Source organism: Lepisma saccharinum, chromosome 25 (assembly GCF_977018435.1).
Source record: "Lepisma saccharinum chromosome 25, izLepSacc3.1, whole genome shotgun sequence".
NCBI classification, from domain to species: domain Eukaryota; kingdom Metazoa; phylum Arthropoda; class Insecta; order Zygentoma; family Lepismatidae; genus Lepisma; species Lepisma saccharinum.
Genome location: NC_139253.1, coordinates 8,881,055 through 8,904,576, shown reverse-complemented (window position 1 = coordinate 8,904,576; position 23,522 = coordinate 8,881,055). Strand labels below are relative to the sequence as shown.

Sequence of the window (23,522 nt, the reverse complement as noted above, 5' to 3'; positions counted from 1 at the left end):
ACCATGCCAGTGACACCCAGCCAGCGAGTGCGATTTTGTTTCGTAATTTATTTATCTTGGAAAATGTTTTGAGTGAGATGGAGTGATCAAAGGATCAGGTGCTGAATGTAGTTGAATTATTCCGCCAGAAGCCTGTCCTTTGGGACCAAACTTGTCCACAATTTAAAGACAAAAACCAACAGGTCACTTCCACTATAATTATCTCTTGCCTGCAATGAAGGTCTCGCCAGAATCTTCTTGGTCTTCTCTTGCACCAAAATAACACATGCTGCTGCAGCGAGTACAACTTCCTCCACACTCAACATCTTGCATATAAGGTATACGGGCTGGCCTTCTCCACCCAAATTTAAACCTCACTTCCGCATGTTTTCAAGGAATGGAAATTGCACTCATGTTAGTTTATGAGTTGTCAACTTTTTTGTTACCATTTTGTTCGAATTCTTGAAAATTGTGGTGAATGAATATGATTATGGACAATTTGCATGGTAATATTTATGCATCCCACTCTACAATACAGGAGATGGGTAGGAAGATGAGAAGGCAAGTAAATACAATTCGCTATCACAGTGAAAATAATAATATACTTCAGTACAAGATAAAGTTAATGCAAAAATTTCACTATCTTCTGTTATGAGTAGAGTGAGCAGATGTGCGAGAATTCCATTCCAATTATATGTATCAATTTTCCACAGTTCAGAATATTGAAGAATCACATCAGAAGATCGAAATATCTGTTACGGAATCACAAAATGCAATTTTTCATTCAACCTTGTCGCAAAATAAATGGAAAACTTAGACTGTTGCATAACTTCCAGGACAATTAGACTCCACAAAAATGTTACATAAAATTTTTGCAGACCCTGGGAAAGACCAAATGCTGGAAAAGGATCTGCTGGTCTCGGTAAATATATAACAACCAGTACTTTTCGATACTACATCACTAGTATTCGCTGATACTGATACGTCAGTATCAGCTCGGCTCTAGTTATGAGCCAGTATCGGCTTGGCTCTAGTTATGAGCCAGTCTTATCCTCTCTTAACATTTGATGGTATGTTGTAGGAAATTATATATTTGTTCTGCAGATGTTTGTGTTTTAACACCTTAACTGATTATCTTCCTTATACTTTCAGATTACATGGAACAAGTAAATGGCCTGAAGTTCTGGAAAAAGTCTACTTTGTGTTTCATTCCTTGCTGAGCAGTATTAAAATAAAGCAATGTACAGATATAACAAAAATGCACACCCAAGGGGAAGACGTAAACACTGGGGCTTTGTCAGTCAAAAACAGTATGATGATGAGACGATTGATAGTGATGAGTCAGAGATAGACTCTTTTGAAGACATAGACAAGTTGAGCGACTTTCTTGAAGAAGATGATTCATATTCAGATAAAGATTTAGGAGATGACTGGAATTATGACGGATCTCCAAGAAAGCAACAAAAGATGTCCCTTTACTTGAATGATATCTATGAGGAAGTTACCTCTCAGTATAAGGGTAGAAGAGGATCCTGTGGAGGTGGGTACTACCAGTTGAACAGGCAGTCTCGAACTTCACATAGAACTTTTCAGTATCAACAAAATTATAGGCGTACTGGTGGGGATTTCGAGAACAGACAAAAGAGATACGGAGAGAAGGAAAGCAAGGAATTGAATTACCAGAGTTCCTCAAACAGGAGGACTACATCTTCAAAGGAACGAGAGGCTAGTAGTTCAAAGAGAAGTGAAAGGGAAAAGCACACTTCAACCAAAAAGCAAGAAAGAGACCGGAAGTCCAGCCCCTCTCGGAAAGATAGGGAGAAGAGGAAATCATCCAGTAAAACTGCCGATAAGGAAACAAAGGATGAAGGCTCTGGTTCTAGAAGGAAACAAATGAAGCACGATGATGTGGTCACTGAAGAAAAACACTCAAAACGGGATACACGACGATCATCACAAAAGGACAAAGAAGAAGATGAACACGAATCTTCAAAAACACAGAAAGAAAAACAGAACAACGATATGGCGAAAAGCGAAATAGAGAGTTCAGTGAAAGAGAATGAAGTCCAGCAAAAGCAAACTGCACAACCTGTGATCGAGGAGAAAGAGGTGCGGAAGAGTAAACTGGAGAATCGGAAAGAAGAAGAAAATCAAGAACGTATGAAGGAAGCATGCAGTGATTCTAGTAAAACTGAGCGAAAGGAAAGACGGAAGGAAAATCAAACTGAATCAAAACTAAAACCACGTGAAAGTTGTGCTATTAAAGAGAGCGCTACAGCCGCAAAGGACTCAAAGCGTCAGAAGAAGAGTGAATCCAAATTGTCGCAAGAGGTTGGAGAATGCAGTGGGAAATTAAAACAGTCCAAGCAAAGAGAAAATGTTGAGAAGGTATCTAAGGAGTGCAGTGACTTGGAGGAAGTCAGTGACTGCACTAATAAGTCCTGTACATATGAGGATGTGAGTGATGACAATGCAAGTAGTGTGGGCACCCAAAAAGCAGAGAGATATGACAATAGAAAGCTGGAGAGAAGGTCGCGAGTTAGAAGTAACTCAAAAGAAAGGAAAGTAATTAACAGTGAAAGAAAAAGAGACAAAGAAAGAAGTAATTCGAAAGAAAGGAAAGTAGTTAGTGAAAGAGAAAAAGACAAAGAAATCTCTACAAGCAACAGAAGATCTAAAAGGGAGAAAGAAAGAGAAAGTCATAAGGAGAGTAATAAAAGATCGAGAACTGAAAGGCATAATTCCTCGTCGAGTGACAGGAAGCATCAAGCTTCGTTAAAAGAAGAAAGTCCCGTGTCCCTCTCAGATGATCAAACAAGCATGCGTGACCAAAGATGTAAGTCTCCTTTACGTGACCGTCAACACGTATCTCCTAGTGACAGGAGGCATGCGTCTACATCAAGTACTAGGAGATATAGATCTTCTACAGTTGATAGAAGGTATGGATCTTCTTCTAGTGATAGAAACAAAAGAGAGGAATCTCCTAAAAGTGGCAAAGAACATGCTTTTCGCCCAAGCAGACGATATACATCTCCTGTAAGTGATAGAAGTGTATCACCTAGAGCTACGTATCCACTCCAAGAGAGACACGTATCTCCATCAGCCGATGGAAGTGCAGCTCAGAGACGGCGAGAGCGATACTTATCTTCAGAAACCGAAAGTATAGGAAAGAAAAGAGACAGGACAAGATCACCATGTGAATATTCGCAGCCATCAAAGAGGGAGAAAAACATTTCATATGAAAGAAGAGGTTATGAGTCGCCGAAAAGATCTGGAGAACAAGCAAGGAGAGAGTGGGGAAGTTTCACGTCTAGAGATAGATTGTACTCAGCCAGCAATGAAAGGAGAAGCAGGTCTCCTTCGTATGAATCTTATTCAAGCAGAAAAGCAACTACACATCATAAATCTTCAGAATACCAGAGACAGGCCTCACCAGAATATTCCCACGAAAGAAGAGAGAGATGGTCAAGCAATAAGCTGAGGGACAGAAGAGAATCTCCACTGCCGTACAACCGAAGAAGCACTTCTCCAACACCCTACCGTCGCATTAGGCGATCTGATTCATTGTCTCCGAGGCGGAGCGATATAGCCATGTGGGGAGCTTTGAGTTCACAAGAAAGTAGCAGGGAGAGAGGAAGAAGCGTCTACAAGCATGAGAGATCTGATGAAACACCCAAGCATCAAGAATCAAGTGCAACCAAGGACACCGTGGATTCACATTCGAAAGAGGTAAGTAGTTAGTAACTCTAATTTTGATGATGTATACCTGACACCACATGTCAACTCGTTCTATAATTAGGATGTCTGAAATCTTATTGAAGCATGTTGGAAAGAGTGGCAACCAAGAACATCCCTTGAAACAAGGAGGGCCTGTACAAGAACCTTGGTACATGATCCTCCAATTTCAAATTTCAGTGTACCGATGCCAATGTTTGAAAATTTTAACAAATAAAAGCTGTTCGAAGTATTGATTATTATTGGTGAGTGAGTATTCCACACCAGTTATAAGCATTGATTTGCCAAGCATTTTGCTTCAAAATATTCAAGAAGAATAGCAAAATACCTGTTATGAATCACAAAATACAGTTTTCACACAAGATTGCTGCAAAATAAATGAATACTTTAAATTCTGCAGGATTATAAAAACTCCTCGAAAGACCAAAATGCCGGAAAAGTATAGGTATTGGTTCAGTCCGAGATCAAGTCTTTTCCTCGTGCTTTTGGATACATATATTTTGCAAAAACTGAAGGAAAAACTAAACCAACCAATGTAGGAATCTTTGTTATCCATAAATTAATACATAACTGTATTTTGATAAGGAAACCTACTTAATGCAAAGTGTGCACTTGGTATAATTTATAGGAATTTGGTACTCGATGAAAGTCTCGTGCAGCATTTTGTAGACTCGGCAGGTACATCAGCTCCAGAAAAGTATCAACTACGTAGAATGAGTAATTAAATTCATACGATGCAATTGATACTAACTGTTACTGATATATCGGTATCTGTTCAGTCCTAGTTTATATGCAAGGTAACAATGTTGGTATGCATAATAGTTTTTGTCAAGTGGTATCGAAATGCATATTCAGATTCTCCATTGTATACTCAAAGTTATCATACCAACCCATAACCTTTTTTTGCTATTATTTAGTTGCATGAATAAGACAGTGTGTTTCTTATACCTTATGCTAGGAATATGCATTTAAAATTTTTAATATGTTTTCATTTGTATCTTGGGTTGTAAGGGGTGACTCTTTGTTAAGACATACAAATCTCAACCTCACTTCCATGTATTACACCGTGGACTGCATTCTTGCAGACTAACGAAGCTCTGGCAATTCTCACAGCTAGTATTATCTGTGGAGCTTGTGTGTTTTTTTATTGTTCATCATGTATGTTTGTGATTGTCGTCCCTTCATCTTTTTCACCTTGTCCCCATTCATCCCCATCATCATGCTTAACCAAAAGTGGTAGAAATGCAACATTAAATAAACTAAATCAAATTAAATAATTTGTATCTTGAGATGAATGGGGAGAACTGATATGCTAAAGCTAGGTTACTTTTTCCACTGAATCAAGGCATGACAAGTTTGCTCATGCAAACAAGTTGTACCCTGAAGCTAACCCCCCACCCCCTTGGCAGGCACACATTTATTCCCTGTTTGTATGAAGGGCTGGTAATAATATTTTAATATGTGCATGTCAGTATCTTTTTCCAAATGTAGCTTATCTGACATTATTGTGTGGGGAGAATCTGAGAATTTGCACATAGAATTACAATATTTTCTTTTTGTTTTGTCAGATTTTCCATTGGTACTGCCCTCAAGATCTTCCTGAAGGATTTCAATTGGATGATCAAGAAGTGGTAAGTGTCTGATTTGAGCATGAAAACATGGTAGCATATGCACATGATTTCACTTTTTCTCCATCTAAGGCCGCGGTGGCTCAGTCGGTAACGCATCTGACTACCATGCCCAAGGTCCCGGGTTCGATCCCCGGCCGGTTCAAATCCGGGAACTTTTCTAACGATGGAAGCGGCCCCGGCGCCCACCCAGCGTGGAATAACATGGGTACCTGGGGGAAACCCTGGGGGGTAAAGGCGGTCAGGGGCGTGATGCTGATCACATCACCCCCACTCGCAACCGGGATCTAGAAAGTGTGGGGCATTACCCCCACACCCCCTATACCCCTTCATGGTGTGGTGCTATGCACAGGGGAGCACTTTACCTTTTTTTTTAAGGCTGTTTGCTTTTTGATCTAAGGTACAATGAGTATCAGTTGAGCATTTAAGAATCATGTGCTTTTAATTATAATATTTTAATTTTATAAACTTGAATAGCTTTTATATTAACACTTCTAGTTCTGTGACATCACTTTCCCTATTTTTAATTTATAATTTAATTAATTTAAAATATTTCTTTTTCCTTTTTTTTAAATGAACAAAAGACCACATGGTTTGCAGGTAATTTTTAGGGATTTATTATTTGTACGATGTGAATTTTTCCATTGTCGTACATGTAAAAAATAATATCTCATTTCTATTATCTTCAAATTTTATATCATGTAAGATCAGCATTCAACAATAAGTACGTATATTTTTGAGTTGTCAAAGTTAAAATACTCCAGATTTTTGAAAATCACTAATATACCAAAACTTTATTGGTAGTTATATAAGAAAACAACACCTATGCACAAAATTCACAGACGAAAAGCTAGAACGTAGTGACAAATGAGTGCCAATTCTTGCAGCTGCTTGAAATTCTATTTTTAGACAATGCTGGGTAACCCCTGTTGCCACTTGTGCTAAAAATAACAAAGGTTTCCTTCAGCGTGCTTCGAAATTCCATCCTCACAACACAGATTCAACAACCAGTCTTCCCCCCACCCCCTGCTTGCACCCTCACGGAAAACTTTCATTTTGACATCGGATACTGATAAACAAGCTTCCTTCGAATGCACTTAGCAAGAGGGAGTTAAAAGCATTTCTTTAGAACAACAAAGCTGGTTTTCCTTTGTCGGCAAAAAATTGACCTTGAAAAGAAGTCCCTTTTCCCTCCCTTCCCCCTCCATTTTCATGAAGACAAAAAAAATGCAAAAAACCATTTCTGTTAAATACATGTGTTAGGAACAATATAAAAAAATAAAATCGAAATTCTAGCCAAAAATAGAAAAGTTATAACGTAAAAACTACGACCTTGACACAGCGTCTCGATCGAGACGCTTGGTGTCCTGAGCGTTACTTTTGGGTATCTCGTTCGAGATGCTATTGCACCAAAAGGTTAAAGGGATTCTAACTTCCCGGGAAGATACTGACTTTTTTTAGGACAGTTTTATAGGACATAAAGTTCCGGGCCATACTAATAACCTTATGTGTCACCTCATTGGCTGAACATGTTGATTATCTCACCACTGAAGAATTGTTTCATCTGATCATTGACCTTGTTTATACTAAAGTGGCAAAAGAATTACGTAAAATTAGAAAAATACAAGAATTAAAAACCTTTAATATTTTATGAAAATTGCCGATAATGTTTTTTTAAGTTCTTCTGTAAGTAGACAAAATACGAATCTTTTTATCCTATAATTTGATAGGTTGATGCATGCATATGTTGTTTTCGATGGAAACGTGAAATGTAAAATAACACACTATAATGTTCACTTTTCTTGTTTTCGAAAGGTGTGAGATGAATTTTCCTACCCTGTTTTGTCACCAAATGATGTGAAATACACTCTTAAATGTGAAATTTAGATATATTTTTTTACCGACGCAACACTTCCTTAAGTCTGAATTATCCTCTGAGGTGTGCAAAGCAAGGGAAATTGATTAATCCTGCTGTAAATATTTTAGAAGCAAAAATTGGACTCATTTACACACGAATAACTTAATATCCTGAAAACTACATAAATGTACTATCAGAAGAGAAATCCTTATTTTGTGGAATAAATGTAGTTTCAAAAATGAAATTTAGGGTTATATTCACCATTTTTACACCGAAATGTTATTTTATGTACTACTTTTGATCCCGAAATGCACCCAGTTTTTGTACTTGGATCACCATAAATGTACAGAAGTATTAGCTTTGGATAAGATTGAGCCTCAGGTTTTTTACAAGTCCAAACTGTTTGTTGAATTTAATGTGTTGATGTATGTTGCATTAATATTATTGTGAGTGGGCTAGCATAATTTTAAAGAGATTCTGTCTTTGCAGGAGAAAGTTTTGAGGAAACCAGAATTCTCCAGAATTATTTTTGTTGACAACTTGAGCCTTGAAACTACAAGGAAAAATTTCCAAAGATTCCTTCAGCATTGGGTTGATGTGAAGGATGTTGCATTGTTCTTGGATACCAAAGAAACCTAGTAAGTTTGATGTTGCATATTAGTACAGTGTAACATCTATAGGCAGTAATGTATCAGTTGGTATGATACCCAGTGGAGGTACGGTGGTTTCGATCCCATTTTATACTTTAGGCCCAGTCCCAATTAGCTTATATGTGCATAAAGTGTGCTTAAAAAGAAGAAACTAATATGTCAATTGTCTTCAATCTTTTTGGAACAAAGAACCTATTTTCCAGAGCACAGGTTTGCTTTGATCGTAAACGAGGTGTTGTCAAGAACTTCCTGGATGTCACCCACAAAATGTATTGACATGAAACATTCCTATTGGAAGGCTTCTCACCCTGAAAGTGCTGCCCTCTGCACAGATACATGCTCCAGTGGATCAGGAGTGAATAAATACCTCCGTTGGTATGGTATGGACTGTGAAACAACTGTCACATTTGCCATGTAGTCTTTTGATGTAGTAGTACCAGGGATGACAAGTGCTCATGTAAAAGTAGGTTTTCATCCTGGTCTGTAATTATTTTTTTTAATGGTCAGTAAAATTGTTATTTATTGTTTGATTTTTTACATGTTAGACAATATATGCCACGTTCCCAATCGGATAACAATCTCTCTCATTTCAGTGAAAGAAAAGATGTTCCATTGTTTTTCCTAACCTGGTAATAACTTATATTATACTGACAAAGTAACCAAGTTAAGAATGTATTTTTTGAGCGAAAATAATATGGTTTGGGGCTATTGCTTCTTCTCTGCTTCTTCTATGTTACCCAGCCACCTTGATTTTTTAGTATAAAATGAAAAATATTACTTTTCAGTTTGAAAATATGAATACTAAATAGAGAATGCCTATTTATGGTAATTTAATTCTAACTTGTTTATGCAAAGTGTTTTTCTAATCCTACACAGCTCCAAAGCCCATGGTTTTGTTATTTTCTCCCATTCTCTGATGGTGGATGTAATGTTATCCATGGGAAACCTCAAGGTGGATGGGAATGACCTGCTTCTTCGACGAGCTCTGCCAAAACAGGTAACTAAAGCATCCTTTCCACTTGCTTCATTATCTTAAATTACATAGATATTCCTCTACAAGGTGTTCACACATTTTTGTGCAGAAATTTCCACCTACTTAGCTATGTTAAGGAAGGAAAAATCTGTGGAGTTACCTTTCTTGCTTGTAGCGCACCTTGCAAATTGGAGTTCCTGCAAGCTAATGAGGCTGTGGCATTTCTGGTTTTGATTTGTCCTTAGCCTCAGTGTTTATCATATGCATGCCTAATGTTAGTTTCCAGATATTACATGTTTTAACTACGAAACATTTATTTTTTGGTAGGGAATTTGTCAGTGTATAATGTGCTTGTGCTTTTAATTTCTAATTTCCTTGCAACTTATAAAATACAAATATATCACAAAGTGTAAGAAATATATAAGCAATTATAAATTGAACAAAATATTTGTTTTAACTAACTTTAATATGTTATAGGGTAAACATGCTGCATTTTTTTTTTGAGCTTACAGTTCAAAGTAATAAAAACATGCAAATTGCTTTAGCAAGTACTGTATTTCATTCCTTTGCAATGTTTCATCATTTAGAAAACTCCATGGCATAATATCCCTGTGAGGGCCAAGTTCTGTGAAGTGTCTTCACATTAGATGATAAGGTCAAATACCTTCACAACTCTTTTCAAGCCTTCTTGTTGAGTGTCCACTACTTCTTTTTGAGTAGCTCTCACAGTTTGCAAAGAAATGAGACACTGTTCGTAAATGTAGTTTGTATGTTGTTGTTACTTTGAAATCCAAATGACATGGGATATGGGTCTATTTCGAAACATGATGTTGTAACTTGCAGACAGATTTCAGCAAGCCATGTATTCTAAATTGATGTATGTACAGTCGGTAACGCATGTGACTACCATGCTCAAGGTCCCGGGTTCGATCCTTGGCCGTTTCAAATCCGGGAACTTTTCTAATGGAAGCGGCCCCGGTGCCCACCCAGTGTCGAATAACATGGGTACCTGGGGGAAACCCTGGGGGGTAAAGGCAGTCAGGGGCGTGATGCTGATCACATCACCCCCACTCATGACCGGATCAAGAAAGTGTGGGACGTTACCCCCACACCCCCTATATGCCTTCATGGCATGGTGCTAAGCACAGGGGAGCACTTTACCTTTTTTTTATACATAATGTGGTATTAGCAAATTTTCCAGTTTGGGGGGAGGGATTTCAGCAGTTTTTGGATATAAGAGATCTCTCCCTCATCCTCCCCCCCCCCTTGCACAGACAGAGAGAGAGATACATACACTAGCGGCAGAAAGTTTAGACTCATGTATAAAAATTTGTAATTCACTGAAAGTAAAGTTTAAAATGTGGCAACAGGTGACACTACTGTGCTGCAATTTCACTATTTCAGGTTAAGTGGAATAATAATAACAAAAACAGATGGAAAAACCAATCACATTTAAAGCTGTTTTGATATGTCTTGGAAATTTTAATCTATTTATCGAATGATGTTTATGTAATATCAGTGTGCAGTACTCTTCTATAAACTTTTTCCTCTGTTATCGGTATGCTCTTAACAAGTTCTCGCTGTCTTTCAATACATTCTTGCTATGTTAATCTTCAACGTTGCAATGATATTACTGATTGTGAGTGGTTGCATCAGCCTACTGATGAGTTATTGTGGGGTCAGTGGTACTTATACCAGAAGTGATTGTGTGTAATTTTAACCTACAGTACCTGCTATTGTCGTGCTATTTGTATTTGAACGTTGTGAAGTATTAGTGCCCAATTGGACGTAAAGGCAGGAACAAGTTTGCATTTACCAGCAACTATGGGGAAAAAGGCTAATATAAGCCAAGAAATTAGGGCCAAGGCATGTGCATATAAGAAAATTGGATGCTCAAACCGACAAATAGCAAAACATTAAACATTTCCGAATGCAGTGTCCGTAGAGCAGTTATACAAAGAGAGGAAACTGGCAGTCATGAGGATCATCCACGCTGTGGGTGTCGAAGGAAGACGTCTATGGTCGAGGACAACCACGTTGTCATCCTCAGTAAGCGTGACAGAAGGCATTTGGCAGTGGGCATATGCGCAGAAATAAATAAAACAAGAGAGCAACAGTGTCTGTTACAACAGTGAAAAGTCGTCTGCATGTGGTTGGATTATTTGGCCGAGTAGCAGTTCGTAAACCATTGTTGAAAGCCGTACACAAGCGTAAAAGGCTGGAGTGGGCCAAAGATCATGCTAACTGGACCATCAAACAAGGGAGGAGGAAGTGTCATGGAATGGGGATGTTTTGGTAACAATATGGTTGGTGATTTAGTGAGAGTGCAAGGAACACTGGAACAGAAACAGTATCATCGTATTCTTTCATGCAATGCTCTAGCATCCGGGACAAAATTAATTGGTCGAGGATTTGTTCTATAACAGGAGAATGATCCTAAACACACATGAAAATTGTGTAAGCAATATGTCGCAGGAAAGGAAGCCGAAGGAGCATTGCAGTCAATGATTTGGCCTTCCCAATCACCTGATTTGTCACCAATTGAGCTATTGTGGAAGGAACTTGACAGGAAGGCAAAAGCAAGGAGCCCAAGCTCTGTGGAGGAGCTGTGGCAGTGTCTACTGGAAGCCTGGGAAGGTATGAAAACAGAGACATTAGAAGAACTCACAGCAAGAATGCCAAGCATATGTAAAGCTGTCATCAAATCAAGGGGAGGACACATTGATAAACAGGCAGTGTGATGAAAATGCATTTTCATGCCTTTTTTAACTTTTTGTGAAAAATTGGTGTCTTCTATACAGTGTTATATGTAGGTTTATTGTGTAACATACCCATACAAGTTCAAATATATGCACTATGATGGTTGGTTTCAACTAATAGCATTTTATTTTCATTTAAACAATAAATTTCATAGGCGAGTCTAAACTTTCTGCCACTAGTGTACGTACAAACATACATGATGAAACTTGAACTAACCTCAAAAATTCTGTATTTGTTTAAAGTCAAGAACAAATTTACCAATTCCAATATGTATACATTGTGGAAAGACTCAAGGGAGACTTTGTAAAATGCTAAAACTCAATCCAGACATCGGTATTCGGCCAATCGACAAAACACTACACAAGCTAACATTCTAGCAATAGCGGAATCATATGACGTCAGTAGACACTGCATTCTTCAATACTACCTGGTTCAAACCCGTCATCGACTGGTGAATCCGGAAGAGCTGAGTATGCAGCTAGGAAGTAAATGCCATCAGCTTAAAAGAGGTATCCACCAGAATTGAGGATCTCAGACCTCAGAAGGAGCTCAGAAAGATACTGGCTACCATGCGAAGACCTCCTGCACACTATTCAGTTCTCAAGCAAGGCTAGGGGGGCCTCCCCGATGGCGCAGTGGTAGAGTCGTTGCCTTGTAATCAAGGGGTCCCGGGTTCGATACTTGGTGGAGGCACATAGTGGTTCGGATCCCACTTTAAACTGTAGGTCCAGTCCTGATTAGCGTTACTGTGCATAAAGTGGACTTAAAACACCAAATCAAGCAAGGCTTGGGATTCCAAGATGCCGCATTCACCGAGGGCAACTGCAAAGTCTCGATGCGAGTTAGCCACATTCAGTACCGTGGCTCTTAAGGTATCAGCCGTCTGTGCAGTCAGTCATTCGGATGCCTTCCCAAGAGAGGCTTCCTGCTAGAACCAGCGCAAGACTGTGGTCCCCGAACTCAGGACTCTTGAGCTGTCGCCTGACATCTGCATACATCTGTTTGGCCGAGAGGTAAGATGTACGATGACGACATCCCTTGATTGCTTCCACTCTCTGCTCAGGGCTTGTTAGGGAGATTGTATGGGGAACATAAACGTACCTTGCTCTACCATCTGGTCCCTAAAGCGTTCACTAGCTCGATCCCCACATTCTATGCTCATGAAACTAGTGAACGCATCAATATATATATATAATTAAAACAACCATTTGTGTTAATGTTTTTTTGACTTGAGGCACCTGTAACTGCACATTGCTACTTCAACTTACAATACTGTAATAACTGTAATGTAATATGTACAAAACTTTTTCAGAGTGGAACTCAGCAGGAACCTGAGAACCTGAGGAAGATGTTCATAGGAAACATCGACAGGAAGATTTCTGAAGAGGCAATCTCCAAGTACTTCTCATGTTGGGGCGAAGTAGAAGATACTGTGATATTAAATTCTTCAGATGGAGCAAGGTAAACTGTGGTACTTGCTATTGTATAGAGGGGAGATTATTGCCATCTTGCAGTTTTGAAACATATGAATTGGTATTGGTATCATTGAGGTTCTTCATGAAATGTTACCACTTATATATTAGGCTGGTGTAATATCTGTTGTAAGTACAATGGCCTCTTTCTAATTCAAATTTTTCGATAATTTGAACAGAAGTTTATTCCCCTTGAAATTAACCAATGTTAAAAATTCAGATGCGGAATTTTCAAATCTTTAATTTGGATAATTTGAAGCCTGGATATACAGAGACAGCCCTAGGGAAGAGAAAGTTTCTGTGTGTTGGTATGCAACCTCCACACACTCCTCAATAATGCAGGTGTTCGTCCTTGAACTCCCACTAGCCAATGATTTGTGAAAGTCTTCCTATCTGCCTTGAGTAGTCAGTTGTGATTAGTCAGGGAATGTTGTTCACAATGTAGAAGCATGGTGTGTTGATTCTCAAGCAAACATTAGTGGTGACTTGTTTCACTCAATAAATGAAATTGAAGATTTTGTTAATCGTGTAAAAATAAACAAAGAAAAGCAAACAAAAATCACAAACCTCTTTCAAGTGAGAATAGGTAGATAATGTTACACGTGTGATTTTGTGTGTTCTCCATTTATTGGTAGTGCAATTACCATGGTGAGAATTGTTTTTGGTTTACACTAGGCCATGCACAAAATATGGCAATTTTGTCATTTGTTTATACTGTAGTACAGTAATTAACTCTGATAAACTTACTTTTCATTTTTCCGCATAAATTTCTTTCGCGATCGATTTCGCTACCCGTCTGGTGGCTTCGTCAGATTGGTGGCGAAATTGATTGCGAAAGAAATTTATGTGGAAAAATGAAAAGTAAGTTTATCAGAGTTAATTACCTATTTCCGCGTAACCGCCAAACAGATATATTTAGATACAATGTAGTACAGTAGTTTTGTTTTATTGATTTTTCTTTAATAATACATGTTTTTGTTGATTCGAATTTTGGATGATACATTTTTTTTCATGTCCCTTGAAGCTCGAATTAAAAAATAGTCCATTGTATATTGTTATTTGTATACGAGGGAAAGCACGAAAGAAAGGTGAAGATGTAAAATGTGGATTTAATTAATTTGTTTTCAGATCCCAAAACTTTGGTGTTGTAGTCTTCGGTCGTGCATATATGGTTGATGATTGCTTTACCTCCAGTCCCCATGTGATTGAAGGCTGCGAGGTGAACGTTTGGAGAGAGAACGCCTCACAGACAGAGAGCCAGCAGGAAACCCACGACGAGGATGAGGTAACCTTGATATGAGATTTTGTAGCTACAAAATTGAAAGTATGGGAACGTAAAATCTGGAAAGTAATTCTTTGAGAGGTGGAGAATCTGAAGAAGATTGTAAGGTTGGCGAATATTTTGATTTCACAATGTCTAGCTCTACCATAGCTGGCTATTACATGGGAGACTCAAGTTTAACCCTCAGTGGTGGGTGATTTTAGGTTTAATTTTTCTGACAATTTCCCCACATAGAGTGGCTCTGGGGTTTACTCACTCTAATGAACAGGTACCTGGGGGAAGGAAGATGCATTCAGAAAATGGTGTTCATCAAATCACCTCCACTATGACCAAGATCAAGAATGTGTGGAGCCCTATCTCCACACCCCTTATGTGCCATCCTGGCAAGGTGCAGTGCACAGCTTTACTTCAGCCTTACCCCAGCCTGTAAGCATAGAAGTCAAAGCAAAAAGGGTAACATTAAAGTAAAATAATTTCCTACATTGTGCTTTTCTCATACATAATTCATATTGCTGGTCTCCATGGTGGAGTGCTTAGCACAGTGTGCTACGATGCCAAAGGGGCATCCCCGATAGCATAGTGGTAATGTCATTGCCTTGTAATCAAGAGGTCCCGGGTTTGATGCCCGGCGGAGGCACATAGTGCTTCGGATTCTACTTTAAACTGTAGGTTCGATCCTGATTAACCTATTTGTGCATAAAGTGGACTTAAAACGAAAACCCAAACGATGCCAGGGGTCCCAGGATGGAATCCCAGCCTGTGCATGGGTGTTCTTTCTGAGTGTCCCTTCATCAATTTCATCATATTGCTCATTCTCATCTTCAAGATTAGCCAAAAGTGGTAAGAAAGCAAAGTAAAATAAACCATATCAATCATAATTCATATTGCAGTTTTATGATTGTAATGTTAGTTTTTTCTTGTTCTATTGATAGAAATGCAGTAATGAAAAAATATTTGAGCTTTGAAAGTAATATGTACATCTAGCGATTGGGTTAGTTATGTTTTAATATTATTATTTTTGTGCTGCTACAATGATGATAAATGAAATTTGTTTTGTTATTTTCAGGCGAGGGACGGGACTAAAGATATTACTATGCGGAAGTTGTTTGTTGGTGGTTTACTTCCTGTAACAGATGAGACGAAATTAACCATTTATTTTGAAAGGTGGGGTGAAGTTGTTGATTGCTTAATTGTGAGGGACTATTATACTAGAAGGTAAGCATCTTAATATACAGGTGATTAAAATACACTATCTTTAAATTTTCTCTCTCTCTTTCATTCTTGGAAATGTCAGGGAAATTTAATGTTTTTTTCTGGAAAAATGATAATTTTTGTAGTAGTACACCAAAAGGAGTTTTTTGAACAAACAATTAAAAATAACAAGTAAAATATTTTCAATTTGTTGCGGGTGGTATATTCCTGAATTTGATTTACTGAGTATTACTTGTAGTTACAGTAGAGATTTTATATTATTTACTCCAGGAAAATGTCATATTTTGAACTCTCTTCGCGTAGAAATCTGTTGCAGTAAGTGGCTCTTGTGATTTGCCACTCGTTGCAATTTTTTGGTAGTGTTTGGTAGATATGAGAATTATACAGATTTTATTACTAAAGTTTACTATAATTATGTATTATTTATGCTATCATTATTGTGATTTTTTTATGAAAACATTCTTTGTTAACATAAGTCAATCCTGCTGTTATCACTTCTACATGTGAAGTGAATATTCTAATAACTTGATTAAGTGGAATTCTAAGTGTGATGTTATATAAAATATAGTGATCTTCTATATGTGAACTGCCCTGATGGTTTTAGTCTAAAAAATGTTGGTTTTTGGTCTGGAAAAGTCAGCGAATTTTTTTTTTTTGAAATCGCAGATACCTTGTAGGGCATACTTACCATTTGGAAAGTGTGGTCCTTTAGCCAGAGTGTATTCAGCCGTTGTTGAGAGGGATTCAGAGGTTGGTGTGGTTGAGTTTGGAAAATGCAAGGGGGGTAGAGGTATAGTGCGACCACAAACGAAAGACCCTGCATGCCATGTGTCCTGCAAATTGTACTCATGCATGGAGAGGAGGGGTAGAGTGGAGCAAGCTTTCTCGTAGTTCTTACCAATTCCCAACACCAATACCGATGCTTCAAATGTTTAACAGTTAAAAGTTGTTCAGAATACTGACCAAAATTAGTGGTAGAGTATTCTATTCCAGTTACAAGGATCAATTTATTGAGGGATTTGCTTCAAAATATTGAAGAATTACATCAGAATATTAAAGTGTGTGTCATGCAATCAGAAAATACTGTTTTTCCGAACAATATTGGTATATGAGAACAAGTTTTGCATAATTCCCATGATAATTAGACTCCAGAAATGTGTTGCGTGGCATTTTTAAATAAAATTTAACTGATGCTCTGTGATATTGATAGAGCGACATCAGTATTGGCTGAGCCGTAATTAATTTACTAAGGCATTCACTTTGATGCCTTGTCTTGTCATGTGCACATTATTGAGAAATAATTCCTTTCAGTAACTAGGAAACAAAACCTCCCTTGGAAGGGGGGAACCTTTGTCCATTTCTGTAAGATCAGTGGTTACACAAGTCAAGTGCCTTATGTTTTGCAACAGAAGGAAAGCAAATGGGTTGAAACGTGAAAATTTGCTTGATTTTATGTATGTTTTCTGCATTTGTTGAACCTAATTTTACATCAAGTTTAAATAAAGTGTTATTCATGATTGGGAAAAGAGAGACGCGGTAGTATATAAAAACGGAGAAACTAGTACTCACTTTTATCCGCGAAGCTGTTTTTTCTTCTTTTTCGATTAATTTCAGTGGCCACTGCCACCATCCTCGTTGGAACTTGCTGCGCTGTTGCTTGGCGTGCGTCTTTTGTTCGTAGTTCTCTGGCTGCCGTTAGGTGCGCTGCTAGGTGCGCTGTGCGTCTTGGTGCGTCGTCTGCTATTTCCGGGCGATAACTGCTGCAGTAGTGGAATCCAAGTATGGTGCGCTTGCCCGCTATCGATGTTTAGTTCATGCGGGAAGTGCATTATGGCGTGCGTTTCCTTGATTTTGGTGTCTATGAGCGTGTGGGCAGTGTGTTTGACTCGAACCTTTTGAATTTTATGGCTATTGTATTTGATATGTCTAGCAAGACCAGTAGTGGGTTGGGCTTTTTTCGCATCTGCTAGGTGCTGTTGGATTCTTTCATTGACAGATCTGATGGACCTGCCGATGTAATGAGCCTTGCATTCACACTCTGCATCATATACACCTGGGTTGTCAAGGGGGGAGAGGAAGTACCGTTTGTGCTTGTTCAGTTTATCAGTTATTTTGGAGTTGGGTTTGTGCGCTACTTTGATGCCAAATGGGAGGAGGGCTTTGGCTATGCGGTTGGAAGTGGTGGGATGGTAGGGGAAGGCAAACCATTTATATTGGCCGCTGGGGGTTGGTTGTGGCTGGGTTGCTTGTGGATGGGTTGATTGTGGTAGGTTAGGGTGTCTGACCTGTATTTCCGCCTTACTGCACCAAGTGGAAAGTTGAAACATGGCTACACTGAATCTCAACTTTCCACTTGGTGCAGTAAGGCGGAAATACAGGTCAGACACCCTAACCTACCACAATCAACCCATCCACAAGCAACCCAGCCACAACCAACCCCCAGCGGCCAATATAAATGGTTTGCCTTCCCCTACCATCCCACCACTTCCAACCGCATAGCCAAAGCCCTCCTCCCATTTGGCATCAAAGTAGCGCACAAACCCAACTCCAAAATAACTGATAAACTGAACAAGCACAAACGGTACTTCCTCTCCCCCCTTGACAACCCAGGTGTATATGATGCAGAGTGTGAATGCAAGGCTCATTACATCGGCAGGTCCATCAGATCTGTCAATGAAAGAATCCAACAGCACCTAGCAGATGCGAAAAAAGCCCAACCCACTACTGGTCTTGCTAGACATATCAAATACAATAGCCATAAAATTCAAAAGGTTCGAGTCAAACACACTGCCCACATGCTCATAGACACCAAAATCAAGGAAACGCACGCCATAATGCACTTCCCGCATGAACTAAACATCGATAGCGGGCAAGCGCACCATACTTGGATTCCACTACTGCAGCAGTTATCGCCCGGAAATAGCAGACGATGCACCAAGACGCACAGCGCACCTAGCAGCGCACCTAACGGCAGCCAGAGAACTACGAACAAAAGACGCACGCCAAGCAACAGCGCAGCAAGTTCCAACGAGGATGGTGGCAGTGGCCACTGAAATTAATCGAAAAAGAAGAAAAAACATCTTCGCGGATAAAAGTGAGTACTAGTTTCTCCGTATTTAAAGTGTTATGTAAACACTTATTTTGTAATTTACTGCATGTTTGATTTTGTAAACAACCTTTCTCTTTTGTTTATCCAAGGTCTAAGGGATTTGCATTCATAACCTACAAATTTGCATATCAAGCATACGATGCTCTAAAATGCCAGAAACATGCCATTGATGGAAAGGAAATATCTGTTAAAAAGTTTGAGACTAGAACACCAGGATCACAACCAGTTGAAGATCCTGAACCACCAGTAAGTAATGATATGTAGAATTGAATGGATGAGAGAAGCCATTTTTTTTGCTTGAACTAAGCTGCATCAACTGACACAGAGAAAGCAAACATTCTCCCTCTCAGCACGTAGTAGTAGTCATTAGGAAATGTCATTGAGGGGAAGAAGGAAAACATTCCTGGAATATTTGCATTTTAGCTCTCAGCACTGATAAGAAGCAGCCAACATTTGAAATAAATGGTGTTGAAAATCAACAAATACACTAGACTCTCTCTAATCCGGCCCTCAATAGCCTGCCCTCTCAGTAGTCTGGCCCACATCCGGCCTGTAGTCACTCAAGCAGAAATGACGCGCACAACAATGAATTATCATGTTCAACAACGTTGTTAGTTAAAAATGTTAAAAAATGCTATACATACGTACAGTCTTTGAAATTGTGACTTTCTTACAGTAAAGTTCAGTACATACTATGGCTTCTAAAAGGAAACACGTAAAGTACAGCCTGTATAGTCCCTATGTGTTTAAACTACATAGTAGTACGTAATTTCCGAGCCTCTCAATAATCTGGCACTTCCGCAAATCCAGCACCCATATGTGCAAGGAATGGCCGGCTTAGCGAGAGTCTAGTGTAATTAATTTTAAGCAATGGTGGCCTATGCTGTTTAGGAAGACTACTAAAAGCTTGTAAAACAGAGAAGTGTTTCAAATGAGCAAGTACAGGCATCTCATATACAAAGAACAAAAAGGATATGTGCCAGCACTTGAGTTTATAGACTGCACTAGGCAGAGTATTCAAGCTCTACAAAGACTGTGAGATTTTGCTTGCGCTACTACTAATGTTTATGGTGGGAAAGTTCCAATAAACAGTAATAATTTTAAAAACTAAAAATAAAATGAAATTGAGGATGTGGCTAAAATTGTGCATTAAGTACCAGACGACTGCAAAGAGTTGTATGACACCATTTTATCATGGCCTACATCCATGCAGACTGCAGATGGTGAACATTCTGATAGTGACTATCAGTGCTGTAGAGAGAATACTTTTCATTTCATTACGGTCATGTTGCAGGTGTTGTGTTACTTAAAATTTATTATCGAGAATTGTTAATGGAAACATTTTATTTGTCAGAACACTTATCTTGCATTCGTGGTAATGTTACATCAAATAATAACAGGGCTGTAATATTTAAAAACTGCATTTATTGCTTGCTACGTTCAAGTGAGAACCAAAAGGAAAACATTCCACGATGTTTTTATGACTGTGTCTATTTAGGTATGAACAGTTTACAAAAGGAATTGCTTTAGAATTATTGTCAGAGCTTTGTATTATAATTTCACAATAGAAAGTTTTTTAATTAATAAAGTATTTGGATTGCCGCTGATTGGTACTAATAGTTTTGTTTTTCTATAAAACTAATAGATACAGAGTAACAAGTACACCTGCGCAGTAATCTCGAGGAAGCTATTTGTTACTGGCCTGGAGGTGCACATAACTGAAGATGATCTGCGGAACTACTTTGAGAATTGGGGGAGAGTCTGCTCTGTGCAGATAATGAGAGACATGCTAACGAATCAGTAAGTAAGATTTTTATTTTAATGTACTTGCTTGAAAAGAGCACCAATTACCTGTTATTCATTCTTCCATTTTTATATAATAGAAATACATGTATTATGGATTACCCTTGTATGTAAGAAAGTTATAAAAAGTTTATAAATGAGTGACAAGAAGATTATGTACAGTAGTGCCAACTGTTGAGAAACATTCGATGGGATGAACTCGCAAATTTGAATTATAATTTTATGCAATAATATACAGTATGTTGTAAGTAAATTGAGAATTTGCCATAAAATGACTTTTTTGTTCCTTGACCTGAAAATATAGGCTCTTACATTACATATATTTAAGATTTCTAGTGCCTCTTGATCCTCATGCATGTTATGAGCCCCTATTCTCCCTTAGTTACCTAATAACTATGTGAGCACAGGTAGTGTAAATAATATAAGATTCTCAAAAGTATATTGAAGATGTAACAAATTATTATGAAATATTTTGATAACACTCAGTTGGTATATAATTTTGAGAATTCTTTAAATGTATAATGATGAAACATTTTTTTGTTTTCTTAAGTGGGTGGATTTTATTTCTGAATTAAAATATATATAACAGGTAAATTATTGAGTTGGCTCAAGCCCCACAGGCCCATATAAGTTGGCTCCACTGATTATGTAATACATTGAGGAAGTAGCATAGGCATTTTTTAAATTATGTTGCTGCAGAAATTCCTATGTACACTTCTGTTTTACAGGTCAAAGGGCCGTGCCTCTATTGAATACGCAGAATCTTATATGGTTGATCATGCCCTTGCTGCATGGCCACACAGAATAAAAGGGTGCGGTATCACATTGATGGAATTTACAATAAAGCAGGTACTTATTTATTTATTAAACATTCTGCTTCCATAGCCTTTAAATGCTCCGTTCAATAAAGAAATAATAAAAAGAAAATAGGCACTATTCATATCTTGCTATTTAAGAATTCTTGTTTGGTTTGTTGGTTTTAAGTCCACTTTATACACAGAAAGGCTAATCGGGACTGGACCTGCAGTTTAAAGAGATTCAAACCACTATGTACCTCGGCCAGGTTAAGAATTCTGTGGTGCAGGAATTGTGCCAGTCGTTGTTCCTAAAGAACATGAATTAACTTTTATTAATTGTAAAGAAAATCGTCTTAATGAAAGCTGTTGTTTCTGTACTTGTGCAAAGCATCCCAGTATACAGTAAGAGCATTTTAAGAAACGCTTTGCACATTTTTCAAAATTTATAGTTACAAAGGAATGATATTTCACATGTCAAATTTAGATTTCATTTTTGTAATTTTAGAAGATTTGAAATAATATCACTTTGAACTAGAGCTGAGTCCGATACTGATGTCAATGTATCAGTATCAGAAAGTATCAGTTTGATTACATTTATCGATACCGGCCAATACTTTTCTAGCATTTTAGTCTTCCACTGGGTCCACAGAAATGCCGTGCAATATCTTGGCCGAGTCTAATTGTCCTGGAAGTTTCGCAAAATTTCAAGTTTCAATTGATTTTATACCAATAGTATGTGCAAAAACTGTATTTTCTGATTCCATAATAGATATTTTAATATGCTGATGTAATTTTTTAAATATTTTAAAGAAAAATTATGGTAAATTTATGCTTATAATTGGAGTGGAATACCCACCCACTAATATTAATCAAAATTTTGAACAACTTTTAATTTATACAATTTTCAAGCATCGGTATTGGTTCTAAGAGGTATCAGCTCAGTCCTACTTCGAACAGATTGTTGATGCCAATTAATTTACTCATTCTTGCTGATACGAATATTTCAACATTTTAAGTTGTTTAGAATAAGTATGAATCACAGTTTTACTAAAAAATATTCATACGTTTATGTATGGTATAATTTTTATATTACAGTTATATTATCTGTATTTAAGCATAAAAGCCACTTTTATCATAAAATATAGTGTTCTTAAAGGTTCGCATAACCACTTTTTATAGATGCAAAATAATCTAACATGTGTTGACATATACACTATGTTGCCATTCGTCACCGGACACCCCCTCAAAAAAGTGCTTGGGATCGTCTGTACACGTCATACAATCTATAAAAGGCATTGCTGGTTGAGAATACACTCATACCAGCTACAGCAGTCAATATGGACAGACGACGTGAACTGAGTGAGGGAACGAAGGATGATCATTGGAGCCCACAGGTTTGGGCATTCAACCCGTGAGATTTCCAACAAATTTCAGATACCCCGGTCGACAGTGAGTGATGTTATCTTAAAGTGGAAGCGAGAGGGGGTCATGACATGCCGACCCAGATCCAGTAAACCGAAAATATTAACAGATAGTGACCATCGATGCTTGAAACGTGTGGTGAAGTCAAACCGTAAGGCGTCGTTATAGATGGTGGCACAGGAGTTTCGAAAGGCTTCCAGTAGTGCTGCAAGTGATCGTACTGTCCACCGGGAGATCGTCGCACTTGGTTTTCATGGTCACACAGCAGTTCACAAGCCGCATATCACAGTCCGCAATGCGACCCGTCGGTTACAGTGGTGCAAGGAACGCCGCCATTGCACTCTCAAACAATGGAAAGCCGTCCTATGGAGTGATGAATCACGCTACCAGATGTGGCGGTCCGATGGACATGTGTGGGTGTGGCATATGCCTGGTAAACGCTGTTTACAGGACTGTATCGTACCCACAGTGAAATTCGGCGGAGTTTTCATCATGGTGTGGTCTTGCTTTTCGTGGTATGGTCTTGGTCCTCTTGTTTTAGTTCGGGGAAACATGAATGCCGATGCATACCAAAAAGTTGTGGACAATTCTGAGCTACCGACATTGTGGGAACAATTCGGTATTGGACCATACCTGTTTCAGCACGACAATACTCCATGTCATACGGCAGGCATTATCAACACGTGGTTCGAGAACATGGGTGTGCAAGAACTTAATTGGCCAGCCCAAAGTCCAGATATCAACCCCATTGAACACCTTTGGGACGATTTGGAGTGCCGCTTGAGAGCCAGGCAATGCTGCCCAAAAAACACCACTGAGCTGTTTGCCACTTTTCTCTAGAG

General features: G+C 38.4%; 1 protein-coding gene across 5 annotated transcripts in view; it reads left to right on the top strand.

Moving 5' to 3' along the window:
• Nucleotides 1-23,522, top strand: part of LOC145978869 (uncharacterized) — a 79,914-nt gene that overhangs the window by 9,849 nt on the left and 46,543 nt on the right. For 4 of the 5 annotated variants that reach the window (XM_083111762.1, XM_083111764.1, XM_083111765.1 and 1 more), the window contains exons 2-11: nucleotides 1,132-3,708; nucleotides 5,283-5,345; nucleotides 7,690-7,838; nucleotides 8,727-8,847; nucleotides 12,896-13,044; nucleotides 14,184-14,340; nucleotides 15,404-15,552; nucleotides 18,748-18,904; nucleotides 20,304-20,458; nucleotides 21,190-21,310. In XM_083111762.1, the coding sequence (XP_082967888.1) occupies nucleotides 1,219-3,708; nucleotides 5,283-5,345; nucleotides 7,690-7,838; nucleotides 8,727-8,847; nucleotides 12,896-13,044; nucleotides 14,184-14,340; nucleotides 15,404-15,552; nucleotides 18,748-18,904; nucleotides 20,304-20,458; nucleotides 21,190-21,310 (3,711 nt within the window). In that variant the 5' untranslated portion in view covers nucleotides 1,132-1,218. Of the gene's footprint in view, nucleotides 1-801; nucleotides 902-1,131; nucleotides 3,709-5,282; nucleotides 5,346-7,689; nucleotides 7,839-8,726; nucleotides 8,848-12,895; nucleotides 13,045-14,183; nucleotides 14,341-15,403; nucleotides 15,553-18,747; nucleotides 18,905-20,303; nucleotides 20,459-21,189; nucleotides 21,311-23,522 lie in introns of those variants that run through there. The other variant, XM_083111763.1, reaches the window with a different exon arrangement.